This window comes from Microcaecilia unicolor, chromosome 1 (assembly GCF_901765095.1).
Source record: "Microcaecilia unicolor chromosome 1, aMicUni1.1, whole genome shotgun sequence".
NCBI lineage: Eukaryota > Metazoa > Chordata > Amphibia > Gymnophiona > Siphonopidae > Microcaecilia > Microcaecilia unicolor.
The window spans coordinates 22080586-22097463 of record NC_044031.1 but is presented as its reverse complement, the minus strand read 5'-3'; the positions used below and the strand labels follow the sequence as shown (position 1 = coordinate 22097463).

The 16878-nt window shown below is 42.7% G+C and overlaps 1 protein-coding gene across 1 annotated transcript in view; it reads left to right on the top strand.

Moving 5' to 3' along the window:
* The first annotated feature begins 12457 nt into the window (after window positions 1-12457).
* LOC115463276 (zinc finger protein 271-like) overlaps window positions 12458-16878 on the top strand; it is a 972359-nt gene continuing 967938 nt past the window's right edge. Inside the window, exon 1 of the mRNA XM_030193649.1 lies at window positions 12458-12499. Coding sequence (XP_030049509.1) covers window positions 12473-12499 — 27 coding nt within the window. The 5' untranslated portion in view covers window positions 12458-12472. The remainder of the gene's footprint in view (window positions 12500-16878) is intronic.

The following is a 16878-nucleotide window of genomic DNA, read 5'->3' as shown; positions in this document are numbered from 1 at the left end:
GACACCGTGACGTGTTTCGGCCGTAAGGCCTGCGTCAGGGCAAGTGTGTCTGGAGTCAAATAGCCTTGTAGATTAGATGAAAAGATGAAAACCAACACTGGAAATACAGGTATAAAGCTGCGCTTTGCTGCTCGGTCCACCGTAGCTAACAAGCACAGCGCAGCTTTATACCTGTATTTCCAGTGTTGGTTTTTTCATCTTTTTCATCTAATCTACAAGGCTATTTGACTCCAGACAACACTTGACCCCTGACGCAGGCCTTACGCCGAAAACACGTCACGTGTCGGGTCATTTGTGCCATTGTGAATAAAGACCTTGTTCAGGAAGACACTCATTGTGAGAGGACCTTTTGTTGGATCCACTGTTTGTTTTTCCCTATTCTATAAAGTAGCATGTAAGTACTGTAGCTTGTAACTGCTAGGGGTGTACACATGGGTGGAGCAAAATATATAAACCAACGAGTTAATAAGATTATTCAGAGGATTAAGTGATATTAAAGGAAAAAGTGGCAACAGAATCTCACTAGGGGGCCCTTTACTAAGAGCCCGCCCAATGTGCGCCAGTTTGGAACTACTGCCCAGCTACCGTGTGACCCGGGCAGTAATTCCATTTTTTATGCGTGTCCACTACGTGTGCTGGAAATTTTCCGGCACGCGGTGCTAACCAGACGGTTATCGTCGGTGTATGCGCGCTGATGATCACCGCCCAGTTAACATGTGAGAATTTACCACTAAGTGAATGGGTGGCGGTATAGGTCCAGGCCTAAAATGGACGCGCACCAATTTTTATTTTGCCACATTGTCCATTCCCCCCCCCAAACAAAAAGGCCTTTTTCGCAGGTGCGCTGAAAAATGGAGCTGCTCGCATCCAGTACACGCATCTACACCAGCGCAGGCCATTTTTCAGTGTACCTTAGTAAAAGGACCCCTAGATCTCTATGTTAGGAATGACAAACTGTCCATCGTTAAACTTCAGAATGAGTGTGGTCTTCCAGATTTTCATGCTGAACTTGATATTGATCAACCCAGAGTTTTTTGTACACTTGAAGTCAATCTATAAACTAAGAATGTGGGCTGCTGAGATTTCTTAACATTGGACATGATGGCTTTATTCAGTATGTTCCCTTCGTATTGCCCCTCTGCAGTATTTGTCGATGTTATTGTAATTGATACGATGATATATTGTCAGCATCTACTGTGGTGAACAGCTTGTAGATTGTGCGTAGATATGTTATTGGTCTGTAATTCTTAGAAACATGACTTGGAAGAAGTGTCCTTCCTGTTATTAGCCATTGCAGCCTTAGGTCTGTCTGCTTGAAGTTGGTCAGGTCTTGGTGGAGTGATGTAACTGTTTGAGGCAAACATTGATCACTCCATCTGAGTCCAGGCTCTTTTTAACCTGCTTTCAACTCTTTTGTTGTTACTTCAGACCATTTCTTTGGTTTGATGTTTGCTTTATTCAAATTCTCCCCTATGCAAGGTATCTATTTGGCTTCTTTGAATGCATTTCCCCAGATTGTTTCCGTTTTATCCATATAGGAATAGATTCTATATATGGGCACCTGAAATCAGCGCAGAAAAAAATTCAGCCTAAGCGTATTCTATAAACTGTGGCTAAATTTCAATGTGGTTTATAAAATATGCTTAGGCGAGGTGAAATTGTGCCTATATCTAAGCGCATCCGTTTACACCACGTAAAACTTAGTGTAAATACTGGCGCCTAAGTTACGCGTGAGTAGGCGTATATATACACTGGCGTAGTTTTTCAGGAACGCCCACGGCCCACCCCATTCCATGCCCATAGCCATTGCCCCCCTTTTGACTGTGCGCATTACAATTTGCGAGCACCATGTTACAAAATAGTGTAGAGCGAGTTAGATGTGTAACTTCTACTTAACGCCAATTATTGCTGATAATTGTCCTGTTAACATCCAATTAACAGAGCTTGATTAGGTAGTTAACTAATTAAGGGGGCCCGTTTACTAAGGCGTGCCGAAAAATGGCCTGCGCTGGTGTAGGCATGTTTTGGACACACGCAGGTAACATTTTTCAGTGCGCCTGAAAAAAAAAAGAGCCTTTTTTTGTGACCGAAAATGGACGTGCCAGCAAAATTAAAACCAGCGGCATCCATTTTTGTCCTGAGACCTTACCGCCACCTGTTGAGTTAATGGGAAGGTCTCGCGCGCTAACCGGAGCGGGGAGGCGGGGCTAGTGCTGGGCAGACTTCTACAGTCTGTGCCCTGAAAATGGCAGATACATAATCAAGGTCAGGTATACTCATAAAGTAGCACATATGAGTTTATCTTGTGGTGCAGACTGAATGGACCGTACAGGTCTTTCTCTGCCGTCATCTCACTGTGTTACTATCGTAATCATTGAAGAGGGACTCAAATAAAATACACGCCAGGTAAAAATGATCCCAGACACGACATTGAGGAAGGCTGTTTACCACTACATCTGACTCCATCACTGGATAGAATAGTGTACCTGTACCCAACCAAATCAGGGTGTAGATAGCAGATAATGAAGGAGAAGGAGGGGTAGTTTAGATATAGAGATTAGAAGTTTATTGTAACCTACCAAAGCTTATTACAGGATATTTCACCTGAAATCACTTTTACTTCTGAGACACCAATGAATATACAAGTGGTTGTAGGAATACAGTATCCCAGCTGCACATAGGTGCTTTCTGGGTCTTAGTCTTTTATGATTTCTTTTACCACTTAAAAGTAGTCATGGGAAAGCAAATTTGGGTAATTTACCAAATCTGATGCGCTAGATTGGTTTCCCACGAAGAGAGCGGAGTGGCCACCCCTCTCCAGCTTGAAGCAGGAAGTACACTAACTTTTATAGGTTCATTCAGGATTACAGGTAATATGACAGTAAGCACATCTGATTGGATCTATGTCAATGTCATGGTTAACACTGATATGGCTGTGGTAATGAATAGCTTCAATCTTAGCTTTAACCACAAACTTTTGCAATTGCCTTGCACCTGGCCGTTGTTTCCTGTGAAGCCATCTGTGTCTTTTCAAAAACTACTGTTACCCACCAGATTGCCACATTCATGCCATCAGTGTTTATGAGGTTTTTGCACCCTAGCTCCTTTCTTATTTTGCTGCATGGTGTGTCCCAATAGCTCAGGACTTGCTGGAACTTCAGAGTTCAGATTACGGCTAAAGGCCTGTAAGTTTTTATCTCATTTTGGATCCTGAACCAAAGTCAGGCCTGGGCTGCCAAATAATAATATACAATAGTCACAGCATGACCTTTGCAGAAAACCGAAAAAAGCTACCAAAAAAATGTTAGATAAATAAAGCAAAAAGATAAGTAAAAAAATTTAATGAATGCAAAAAAAATAATAAGATAAAAAAATAATAAGTAAAATAAATAAAAATAGTAATAATTGCAGAAACAGTAGGGATAAGCAGCTGATGTCTATCCTTGGAATCTAGCCATATATTTATATTTAAAACCGTGATTTGTATCGTTAAATACCAATGGGTAAACTACATACAGATGGATTGAAACTGTATTGACTTACTCTTTGGTCCTGGATAGTGCCAAAATGGAGCTGTTGTGTCTAATGCCTCAATGTGGAAGTAATGCTGTGCAGGAAAAAACCTTTAAAATGGCGTCGGAAAGAACAATACATTGTTATGGGCTACATCGTTTTAGGCAGCTAACTATTTTAATTCGAAAAAAAACTCCATGCCTTAAGGCCAATCCTTTTGAGGCTGTACTGCCTGCATTTTATAAGTAGTATACTTACACGCAACGTAAAAGTATATCAGTAATATGAAATTATTATTATACATTTGTATCCCACAATATCCACACCTTTTTGCAGGCTAAATGTGGCTTACAATTCATCGTGGATACTGGAAATAGAAAAGAATGTGCATTTGGTTTTACAGCAAGTTTTGGGTACAGGAAATATACTATGTTTCCTCTTTGTGCGCAGGTAAGTGTTGAAATTTGGATTCAAACTTTACCTCTTTGGAATTTTTGCAAATCTCAAGGAGACCCACGGATTTGGAAAACTAAACCGAGTAGTCGTTTGTACATTCTATTTAAAGGGCTCCAAATGCGATGGTACTAGTGACGTCAAAGCTATATGAAGATGTGATTTGATAAATTACTTTTAACTTAAAAGAAATGAAAAAACTGAAAATGGGGGTGGAGTAATGAAGTGTCATGAGAATATAAATGGATCCGTAGCGATTCCGGTGAACTATTCACCTCACCCCTCACCAGTCCTACAACTGTACCTAGAGATGATGATTTTTAGAACGCATCATACCAGTCAAACAGGGGACGGATCTCCTTTCTATCTGAGTACATTTTGTTCTGTCCTCCGACAGCCTCGCACTAGTTTACAACGTGATCCTAAAATGTGTGTAATACCTTTACTGTTATTATCTGTTCTAAGGACTATCATTGCTGCAGTTTCTCACTGCAAAGATACATGAGCTATGCACTGTGGGTAATGTAGTGCACAGGCAGTGCAACCACACTTGCTTGTCTGTGTAAGAACTGTTACCATTGGTTGTGAGGCTGCCCAGACCTCTTCTCTCTCTCTGCCAAGCTTGGCTCTTTGTTTCCTGCTATCATTTCCTGGTCATTCTCACTATCTCTGTCCTGGGAGGTCAGCCAGGTATGACCTTTCCCTCCAATCGAGAGCCATCCTCTAGGACCACCCCTTGCTACCCAATGGCAGGCTCTGTCCCCATTGGTCTCTATATGCTCCTCCCTGAACCCACGTGAAGCCTCAACACCTCTTTGTCCCTGCATTCCCGACCACCTAGCCAGAGACATGGAGCATGTACCATCTCATTCCAGCCAGCTCTGTCCTGCTGAAACTCCCTGTAACGAACCTGTTTTTTTTACCTTGAAAATATCTCCTCTAATGAGATATTGCACAGTCACCCAGCTTGGACCATTCTACCTGTTCAACTATCCTTCCCCCCCTGCGATATATCTACTCTCTTCAGATCTCCACCCGCAACAGCTCTCAGATTAAGGAGTATCTGTGTCCTGGAGCAGCACCTCTGAACATCTGTCTGTAGTAAATTATCTGTGATTTATTCAATAAAAGAACTTCATAAAATAATAGAGACTTCGGGTGATTGGTGTGCCAAGGTTATACTCCAAGATATTGGGGCCTCTAGTTATCAAGCCTCAAGAGTCTTGACAGAGGGGACCCTTGAAGGGGGGTGATGTTATGATTCTGCTAAGACAGGCAGGGGAATGACTGGGACTCGCTTCTGATTGGTCTGTTAGGGATTGATATGACGTGTGAGGCAGCAGACATCAGAAGTCAGATCTATTTAAACCTACCTCTCCCTACAACCTATGCTTTAGTGTTGATTCCTGTCAGCTGAGCCCCTTTCCCTCTCTCTGTGCTAGTAGCATACTGTGCATCCGTTGGAGTTTGCTTACTCTTCTCGTTGTTTGTAGCTTCTCTGTGTGCTGGTTGTTCCCAGCGTATGCTTGATTGTTTCCCTAGTCTAGTTGCTTTACCTTGCTTCCGTGCAGCCGTGGGTGCTCTGTTTGCTCTGTCTCTGTGTGCTGCTGAGTTCTGGTAAGAACATTGTTTGTGTTTCCCCTTTGTTAGCTTTAAACCTTTGACTGCAGTGTAAGCCCTGCTTCTTCCTGACTTGCGTGTTAAAAGTAGGGTTACCATTTTTTGTCCTAAAAAAAAGAGGGCACTTGCCCCGCCCATGCCCCACCCACTTTCACGCCCTCATCTCCGCCCATTTGTGCCTTCGCCCCGCCCCTTGTCACCCCACTTCCCCTGTCATCGGTGGGTGACAGATCCGGCGAGACGGGAGAAGAGTAGGTCTGTGACGGGATAAGGAGAGACCAGAGGGTGAAGGAAGAAACCAGAGAGTAGAAATACTAGAAATGTGCGGATAAAACTGAACTCCTTAAAAAGCCAGACTATGCATGTGGTGCAACACAGGAGAAAAAGAAACAGAAATGCATTTCCTATTGCGCAGTGAGAAACATAAAGATATCAAAGATACACGGTTAAAATGAGAGAGAAATTCAAAGACTAAGCAGGAGAACCTCTATATACTCCCCGGTGAAAACGGAGAAACAACAGCAGTATCTTACTATTCTGCCACTTGGCTCCCCCCCCCCCCCCCACCATCCCCTCACCTCCCCTCCCTACTCTACTATCCCTGGTGGTCTAGAGGTACCTCTTCGGGCAGGAAAGAGCCCCTCTTTCCTGCCCGGAGCGCTACTGCTAGCTGCCCTGCATACAGTGAGTCCGGCTCTCGGCGTTTCAAAATGGCCGCCGAGAGTTGAAGTCTTGCGAGGCTGCTTCAACTCTCGGCAGCCATTTTGAAACGCCGAGAGCCGGACTCACTGTATGCAAGGCAGCTAGCAGCAGCGCTCCGGGCAGGAAAGAGGGGGCTCTTTCCTGCCCCGAAGACGAAGAGGTACCTCTAGACCACCAGGGATAATGGAGTAAGGGGAGGGGACTCCCACCCCCGCCAGCCAGCCCCGCCCCCGCCAGCGGCCAGCTAGCCCGTTTGTCCAGAAATCCAGACAAACGGGCAGGCTGGCCAAATCCGTCCAGACGCAAATCCGGACGTATGGTAACCCTAGTTTTTTTTTTTTTGTTACATTTTGTACCCCGCGCTTTCGCACTCATGGCAGGCTCAATGTGGCAGGCAATGGAGGGTTAAGTGACTTGCCCAGAGTCACAAGGAGCTGCCTGTGCTGGGAATCGAACTCAGTTCCTCAGTTCCCCAGGACCAAAGTCCACCACCCTAACCACTAGGCCACTCCTCCACTCCTTCCCTTTAGCCTGCTTTCAACTCTTTGTCTGCTGTGTTGATCTTGCAACCGAAGAGCTTAGCCTGCCTGCCAGAGGGTGTCCAGTGTAACCAACACGGGAGTGTTCAATATTCCCTTCCTTCCAGAATTTACAAACTCCATCGCTACTCGGTCAAGATAAGTGCCATCACCACAGGCCCCAGACTAAGCGACTTCCGCAAGCGTGGGGCCCATCTTCTCTTCTCAAATCATGGCAGGACATGGTGAAGTTTCAGCATCCAGAGGTGAAAGAGTTGTATCAGGCTCCCGGAGCGCCGAGGCTCATCCCTCAGCACCCAAAGCGGAGCACTCTCCGGTACAATTCTGTGGACGCCGGAGTGCGAAGCTGTCCAAAGTTTGCTGTATCGGAGAAAACGTCAAGGCTGGCGATGGTAAAACCTTGAGAATCCCCTTTCTCTTTGTATGAGGCAGAATAAAAAAAACTTTCCGCAGTCGTCCAAACAGTACGACCTCGCAGCTCTCAGTGTTTAGGCACCATCTTGGCCACTCCCCTCAACCAAGGAGGTTTAATAGACAGGAGTGGAAGTGAGCCTATCTAGTCCACTGTAAGCAAGGACCAATTTGGTTAATCTCTGTTTCCACTCCCGTGCAGCCGTCATTGTCATACACTCAAAACAAAGCAAGCAAACCTATGAGCTGCTGCATCCACGGTGTCGTTCTTTATTGTTGGTCCATCGTAACAAGACTAAAAGCTGTTTCAGTTGGATAGGCAGTGCCTTAAACGATGGAGGAGAAAATAAATAACAATTGAATATCACTAGAATAGCTTCAAAAATTATTGTAGCTGGTAGAAACAGCAATTACAAACTTTATAGTTTGTGCTCATTTTTCTTCACTGTTCTTCTATACAATACAGGTGGCCAGATTTCAATGAGGATATCCTGTTTCCTGATGGGTTCATCTTAACTGTTGTTGTAATCAGAAAGATGAAGGAATGCATTGAAATTAAATGGAAGTAGTATTAAACTCTCCTTTCATTGGGGAACATGGAATCACATCTTCATCTGAGTTTACCTTTTACACAAATGGATTATTCAGTTTTCAACATGTTTCATGGCCAAGTGGTTTTATAAGTCAAAATAATAAATATTTTGTTTCATGCAGATCTCTTTTGTTTAGACATAAATGGGCTATAAGCCCCTAATACCCCATTGGTTTTCTATATTTGTTCTTGTGATGACTTATACTGTGCCAAAACTGAAAACTCTTATCTCTATCTGGTCAATAAAAAAGGAACACAAGGTTGTTTTGGGCTGTACATGAGGAATTGCGATATTGAATAAATAGTGTACGTTTATGTCCCTAGTCATGCATCCTAAGTTTACACAATCCTTTCAAGAAATCCAATTAATCGTTTAACTTATTAGTGAAACATAACCACAGAGGCATGGCATGGCCACATTTTCAATATGGTAATACTAGGGACCAGCTAAGGAGCAGGTTATTTTGACTTAGTCTTCAATGGGCCGAACTTGCTTTCCTTTTGCCATCACTATCCAGCAGGTAGGCAGTGTCTTAAAAGGTGGAAAATAAAGGATCTTTTTAAAATATATATTTATATCACACATTATCCCAAGCAAAGTCGGGTTCAATATTGCTTACATTTTAAAATACAATGAAACAGAATAATAGAATTCAGTTATATCATGGGAACAAATAGATGGATATGTCTGAAACATTTAACAAAGTTGAGATTACTATCTACACCCAACTGGACATTTAAAAATTTGTCCTTTAATGATACAACAGGTTCAGAAATCATAGCCATAAGTCTAGGTAGTTATTCAAAGATTATCACATGCTCACACCCTTATTTTATCATCCTCACTTTAATATTCCCTTATCTCTTGTTTGTCCTGTTTGTCCTAATTAGATTGTAAGCTCTGTCGAGCAGGGACTGACTCTTCATGTTCAAGTGTACAGCGCTGCGTACTTCTAGTAGCGCTTTAGAAATAATAAGTAGTAGTAGGTAGAACATCCATCACATTACAAAAGTAAATAACAACTTCTACAGAGTACATCCAAAATTTAATTTGTATTTCCTTATTTCCATCTTCCAAACAGCAAGACAGCAGATGCAGAGATCAGCACGACCCAAAGCAGTCCAAAACAAGTAAAGTCAAAACAACACAGCTTATACCTAATTGTTCAACCAATCTTAGGATCACCTTTGGGTTTAAAAAGCAAACTATGTAAGGTCTGGATAAACAAATTAAAACAATCAAAGTTTAAAGCAAATGCCCATATGTAATACTTGGTAGCAATAATTCAACAATGATGGAATATTCACATAGCAGGCAGCCTGAGCCAACAGATTTATTTTCCACTGAACATAATTAACTTTGAACTTGATGGCTTATAGTGTGCTAAACTGTACAATGTTGGCACATTTAGACTGACTGGACTTCTGCATGAAGGTAGCTTTGCTCTCATTATCTCCTATGACCTTCAAGTGCACTCAATCTGCAGCCCCCCATTACCTCTCTACCCTCCTCTCCCCGTATGTTCCCACCCGTAACCTCCGCTCTCAGGACAAATCACTCCTATCTGTACCCTTCTCCACCACCACTAACTCCAGACTCCGCCCCTTCTGCCTCGCATCACCTTATGCCTGGAACAGACTTCCAGAGCCCATACGCCATGCGCCCTCCCTGCCCATTTTCAAGTCCTTACTCAAAGCCCATCTCTTCTCCCTTGCTTTGGCGCCTAACCACCCTCCCCATTCATGATACCTACACTGACTACATAGTTTGTCACCTTTAGATTGTAAGCTCTCTTGAGCAGGGACTGTCCTTCCCCATGTTTAAACTTGTACAGCGCTGTGTAACCCTGGCAGCGCTATAGAAATGCTAAGTAGTAGTAGTAGTAGTATTTATATGTTATTTATTGCATCTGTACATTTTCCCACCTCTTTGCAGGCTCAATGTGGCTTACAATACATCATGAATGGTGGAAGTAAATTAGAAAATAGACATTAGTGTTACAGAAGAATCTTCGGTTACATGATAATGACAAAACATGATAGTAATATAACAAGCAGATATATAGGACAGTTCTGAGTATATGTGGAGGAGTGGTGTATGTTCACATTTGTTGATCTTTGTGGTATGCCTTATTAAAGAGATGGGTCTTCAGTAGTTTGCGGAAGTTGGTTAGTTCGTAAATCGTTTTTAAGTTGTTCAGCAGTGCGTTCCATAACTGTGTGCTCAGGTAAGTAAAGTTTGACGCATGCATTAGTTTGTATTTTAGACCTTTGCAGTTGGGGAAGTGCAGATTAAGGAATGTGCGAGATGATCTTTTGCCATTCCTGGGTGGTAAGTCTATCAGGTGTGACATGTAGGCTGGGTGTCTCCATGAATGATTTTGTGAACTAGGGAGCATATTTGAACGTGATTTTTTAAGTGGGAGCCAGTGTAGTTTTTCTTGTAGGGGTTTAGCACTTTCATATTTTATTTTTTTTTATTTGTAACACTTATACCCCGTGCTTTCCCACTTAATAGCAGGTTCAACGCGGCTTACATAATAGAACAGGTTTACAAGATAACACAAAAAGGATAACAGCTGTAATATAGTGTATAAAGAGGTGGACAATAAAAAGTGGGCAAGTAAGATGGGTAAGTGAGGAAGGTGGTAGAGGTAGGAGTGGGAATAAGGTGTACAGGGCCAGTCTTTGGGCGAGGCGACCCATAGGGCCTCGTGCTCAAGGGCGCCCATGAACTCCGCCCCGACCGCCTGAGTTCCAGTGCCCCTCCCTCTGAATTTTAAAAGTCATCTAAGTTACCTTGTCGGGGTTATGGTGGCAGGCGGCAGCAGTGAAAAGCATGCGAGCTGCTCGGTGCTTCAGGAGCCTTCCCTCCCTCTCTCAGCTCTGGTCCCGCCTCCACCCTTGCGGAAACAGGAAATGATGGCGGGACCAGAGCTGAGAGAAAGGAAGGCTCCTGAAGCGCCAAGCTCGCAGCTTTTCACTGCTGCTGCCTGCCGCTGTAACCAGGTAAGATGACTTTTAAAACTCGGAGGGAGGGGGACGGAGCTGGGAGGGAGGCCTCAGAAGGAGGGGAGCCTTGAGCTGAGGGATGGGGGGGCCTTGAGTGAGGGCCTTGTAGCTGGGAGGGAGGGGCCCTGGAGCTGGGGAGGAGGGGCCTCAGGGGGAGGGGGGATGGTCCTGGAGCTTGGAGGGAGCTGGGAGGGAGGGGTGGCTGGCCCTGGAGCTCAGAGGGAGGGGGCCCTGGAACTAGGGTGGGGGGGAGGTGGGGCTAGATGGGGCCCCATCAAATTGGTCTGCACAGGGCCCCGCACTTGCTAAGACCAAACCTGGGGTGTATTGGGATAGTGTGTTGTTAATTAAGAAGAATGTATAATGATGGTTGGAAGAGGGATGAATTAAAAAAGGATTAAATAGGGAGCATATTTCAGGTTCTGTCATATAGTGTGATCCGGTAGCGCAGATGGACTCCTAAATTTAAGTCAAGTCTTTGTATAGCTTGCTTGAAGAGGTGAGGTTTTAGCAGCTTCCGAAGGGTAAGTGGTCATGACTATCGAATAGATATTGGTAAGGCGTTCCAGAGCTGGCTGCCCATAACGGAGAAATTGGATGCATAATATGTTTTGTACTTGATTCCTTTACAGTTGGGAAGATGTAAGTTTGATAAGTTCGAGAAGATCTAGAGCGGTTCCAGGCTGGAAGGTCAATCAGATTGTACATGTAGTCTGGGGATTCTCTGTAGATAATCTTAGAATCATCGTTGGACTTTGAAATTATTTGTTCCGGAATAGTAATAAAAATATCAAATGCATTTTTATAATCCTCTGCAATCCAGAAAACAAAAAGTGCAAGTTCCCACATGCCATCTTTTTCTTTTGATCTAGGCACAGGGGGAAAAAGGATTTAAAATACTCCCAGGTTTTAACCTAATTCATGTTTAATGTGGGTATAAATGAGCACCTGATTCTCATAACATGATGTCTGTCTTTAGTAGCCCTTCACTATGAAAAATTATTCCCTTATTATACTTCCCTACGTACAAACAGTTACTGAACAAGCCAGCAAATACAAACGACACCAACAATACGTGGCTGCAGCAGCTCATAGCTTTGCTTGCTTTGTTTGAGAGTACTGCGATGACGGCAGCGCGGGGAAGGGGAAACTGTAATTGCCCCGATCGGACGCGACCGTTCACTTGTCTATTAGATTGTAAGCTCTTTGAGCAGGGACTGTCTCTCTTTGTAAATGTACAGCGCTGCGTAACCCTAGTAGCGCTCTAGAAATGTTAAGTAGTAGTAGTAGTAGTAGTTTCAACGTTTTTACGTCACTGGTCCCGCCCGCCCCTTCCCGAGGGAGGTGATGTCACAGGAGGGAGAGCTTGCAGCTGTGGTATGGATGCTGGGAAATGCAGTCCTACTGCTACGCACTGCGGTAACTATTCAGACAAAGGAGCAACTTAAGACTACATTACCCGGCATCCAATGCAGGACAATCCTCCTCTCCTGTGATGTCACTTACTCTTGGAGAGAACAAAGAAAAGAGCTGTGCAGAAGAAATCCGTCACCCAGAGGGAAGCAGAGAGCCAGCAACACTGACCCAGAGCACTTAGAGGACCCTGTAGGGGAGCCAGGACTGGAGAATCATGGCTGCAGGGGTTTCTGCTCAGCAGGTAGGAGGTGGGCAGCAGGGGGATGCCATGATCCAGCCTCTCAAGCAGAAGAAGAAATGAGCCTGGGTTCTTTTTCATTCCCTGCAGCCCCTATCATTCTTTTTCCTGGTTCTTCTCTATTCTAACAACAGCCAATCGTCCAACTTTATGAGGCTGTCATGCCCTGGTACTGTTAGTGTAAGACTAGCGCCTGCATTTACCAGTGCAGAATGTTGAGAGGCCTGGAGCACAGGGAAAAACGAGCATGCAGACGAACAGCGCAGGTAGCATGCAAATGTAGTCAAGCTCATAGAAATGAGATCATTTTGTATTCTTCCCCAAATGCTCAGAAAATAACACCCAAAACAAAAACAACCTTACCGCTGCAAAAAAATAACGCCAGGTCGGAGCAGGCATTAAGATGTTCGAAGAGAGGATTTTTTCATGAAGAAGGTTATCAATAGAAATCAAACCAAATAAAACATGGAAAAGAAAATAAGATGATACCTTTTTTATTGGACATAACTTAATACATTTCTTGATTAGCTTTCCAAGGTTGCCCTTCTTCGTCAGATCGGAAATAAGCAAATGTGCTAGCTGACAGTGTATATAAGTGAAAACATTCAAGCATTACTATGACAGTAAAATAGATACCATTGGAGATTCTACATGGAATGTTGCTACTATTGAAGATTCTACATGGAATGTGCTATTCCACTAGCAACATTCCATGTAGAAGGCTGCGCAGGCTTCTGTTTCTGTGAGGCTGACGTCCTGCACGTACGTGCAGGACGTCAGACTCACAGAAGCCGAAGCCTGCGCGGCCACATTGGTGATCCGCAAGGGCCGACTTCTACCTGGAATGTTGCTAGTGGAATAGCAACATTCCATGTAGAATCTATAGAAATCAAACAAAATAAAACATGGAAAATAAAATAAGATGATACCTTTTTTATTGGCCATAACTTAATACATTTCTTGATTAGCTTACGAAGGTTGCCCTTCTTCCTCAGATCGGAAATAAGCAAATGTGCTAGCTGACAGTTTATTTAAGTGAAAACATTCAAGCATTACTATGACAGTAAATAGATACCATTGGAGATTCTACATGGAATGTTGCTACTATTGGAGATTCTACATGGAATGTTGCTATTCCACTAGCAACATTCCATGTAGAAGGCTGCGCAGGCTTCTGTTTCTGTGAGACTCACAGAAGCAGAAGCCTGTGCGGCCCATTGGTGATCCGCAAGGGCCGACTTCTACATGGAATGTTGCTAGTGGAATAGCAACATTCCATGTAGAATCTATAGAAATCAAACAAAATAAAACATGGAAAAGAAAATAAGATGATACCTTTTTTATTGGCCATAACGTAATACATTTCTTGATTAGCTTTCGAAGGTTGCCCTTCTTCCTCAGATCGGAAATAAGCAAATGTGCTAGCTGACAGTGTATATAAGTGAAAACATTCAAGCATTACTATGACAGTCTGACAGGGTGGGAGGAGGGTGGTGGGTAGGAGATATGCATGGGGACATCAAAGCATATCATTGATATTCTAACAGGATGGGTGTGGATAGGTGAGGGGAGGTGATCAACAGAGACATACAGCTTTATATAACTCCTACCCACCCCCATCCTCCACCCTGTCAGACTGTCATAGTAATGCTTGAATGTTTTCACTTAATACACTGTCAGCTGGCACATTTGCTTATTTCCGATCTGACGAAGAAGGGCAACCTTCGAAAGCTAATCAAGAAATGTATTAAGTTATGTCCAATAAAAAAGGTATCATCTTATTTTCTTTTCCATGTTTTATTTTGTTTGATTTCTATTGATACCTTAAGAGTGGACTAACACGGCTACCACACTCCTCTATTCATGAATAAGGAAGCCCGTGCAAGCCCTTAAGTGCTGGTCACGAGAAACGAATATGCGCGAGTCACAGCAAACCCAAAACTGAAAGCACATTTTGGCATCTGTTTCCTGCATTTAACATAAGCATCCAAGCTAAAAAAAAAATGTTAAACGCTTATATTTAGCCGCAGAAAAAAGACGCCAATGTTTACTTCTAAGTTCAGGTTTTGCAGGAGCTGAGCTACAGCGGTACTCCTCTGCGCATGCGCTATCCTCCCACTAAAACTCTTTTGCACATGCGCCACGCACTATCCTTCCGTGAACTCCCTCAACACTGGCGCCTACATTTGCATCTCATTAGCGCTGAGCATTAGAGAGTTGTTCTGCGCTGTTCTGGTGGTATTTTTAGGAGGCTGTTTGGAACAGTACCAGAGTTTTGAGCATCAGAGTCGCAGTTTCTCCTTCCCGTGATCTCTTAGATTAACCCAAGGAGGTTAGTTTGAGAATAGGAGATGGCATGAGCCTATCTAACCCATTATGTGGGCTGAGACAGTATGCGGAGCTTGACGCCATTTTAGTTCACCCAAAATAAAGCAAACAATAGTGAAAGATTATTAGAAATAATGGACTGCCTATGCTTGGTCCATCTGTACAAAGTCGACAGCTGTTTCAGTTGGATAGGCAGTGCCTTAAAAGGTGGAGGATAAATGATTTTTTAAACTTATTGACAGCTTTTTTTATTTATTAGAAAGCTTCCCATATGTAGATATTAATATAAAATAAAATTGAATATCACTAAAACAGCTTTAAAAATATTGTAGCTGGTAGAAACAGCAGTAATAAACGATAGAATCACATCTGCACTTCATCTGTTTTGTAGAAGTTTACATTTTTTTTGTTACATTTGTACCCCGCGCTTTCCCACTCGTGGCAGGCTCAATGCGGCTTACATGGGGCAATATAGATAACACAATGGGGATTATTCTGTTTTGAGCATGTTTCAGGGACAAGTGGTTTTATAAGTCAAATAATAAAAATAAATATTTTGTTTCATGCAGATGTCTGATTTGTTTAAATATACTAAATTGGCTCTAAGCCACTAATGCAGTACATTGGTTTTCTTATATTTTGTTCTTGTGATGCCTTATACTGTGGCAAAACTGAAAAACTCTTATCTCTTCTTTCTGATGGATAATAAAAGGAGTTCATTGTGAATACTATCCACCCTAAAAGGTGTTTTGTGGCTATACATGAGGAATTGTGATATTGAATAAATTAGTTTATTTTTGTGCTCTTAAGTCATGCATCCAAAGGTTATATAATTCTTTCAAGAAGCCAATTATTCCTTTAACTTATTAGTGGAACATAACCACACGGCATGGTATGGTCACATTTTTCAATATGGTAATACTAGAGCCCAGCTAAGGAACAGGTTATTTTGAGATAAGTTTCACTGAAGCAAACCTGCTTTCCTTTTGCCATCACCATCCAGTTGGATAGGCAGTGTCTTAAAAGGTGGAAGATAAAGGATTTTTTTTAATTTATATCCCACATTATCCCCAAACAACTCAGGTTCAATGTGGCTTACATTTGGAAATACAGTGAGACAGAATAATAGAATTCAGTTATACCATGGGAACAGATAGATGGATATGTCTGAATCATTTAACAAAGTTGAGATTACCATATATACCCAACTGAGCATTTAAAGTCTATCCTTTAATGATGGCACATATTCAGTTATTTAAACATTATGACATGCACACAGGCATCTCTATACACATTCAAAAGTAAACAACAACTTCTACAGAGTACATCCAAAATTTAATTTTTGTTTCCTCATTTCCATCTTCCAAAATTTTAGACAGCAGCTGTACAGATCATTAGAGCCCAAAGCAGTCCAAATCAAGTACATTCAGAAACAAAACAGCTTATACCTAATTGTTCAATCACCCTTAGGATTCATTTTTTGGGTTTAAAAAGCAATACTATGTGCATGTAAACTTGGATAAACAAAACAATCAAAGTTTAAAGCATATATGCCCATAATATGTAATACTTGGTAGGAATAATGAAACAGTGAAGGAATATTCACACAGAGGATCTTTTACAAAGGTGTGCTAGCATTTTTAGCGTGTGCTAATGATTAGCACGTGCGAAATGCTAGAGACGCCCATATAAGGGCATCTCTATTGTTTAGCACATGCTGATTTGTAACATGCAGTAAAAACGCTAGCGCTGCTTTGTAAAATGGGCCCCTAGTAATCAGCCTGAGTCAACAGATTTATTTTCCACTGAACATAATTAACTTTGTAGGAACTTGGCAGTTAATAGTGTGCTGCTTGCTACTGTATTTTGGCAGGGTATTGTTGCCTGCATAATAAAATCACACTCATCTATATACAAACACACAGCCAGGAGACAGACCAGCTTATTTTCGAAAGAGATCGCCGGCCATCTTCCGACACAAATCGGGAGATGGCCGGCGATCTCTCAAGGCCGGCCAAATCAGCATAATCGAAAGCCGATTTTGGCCGGTTTCA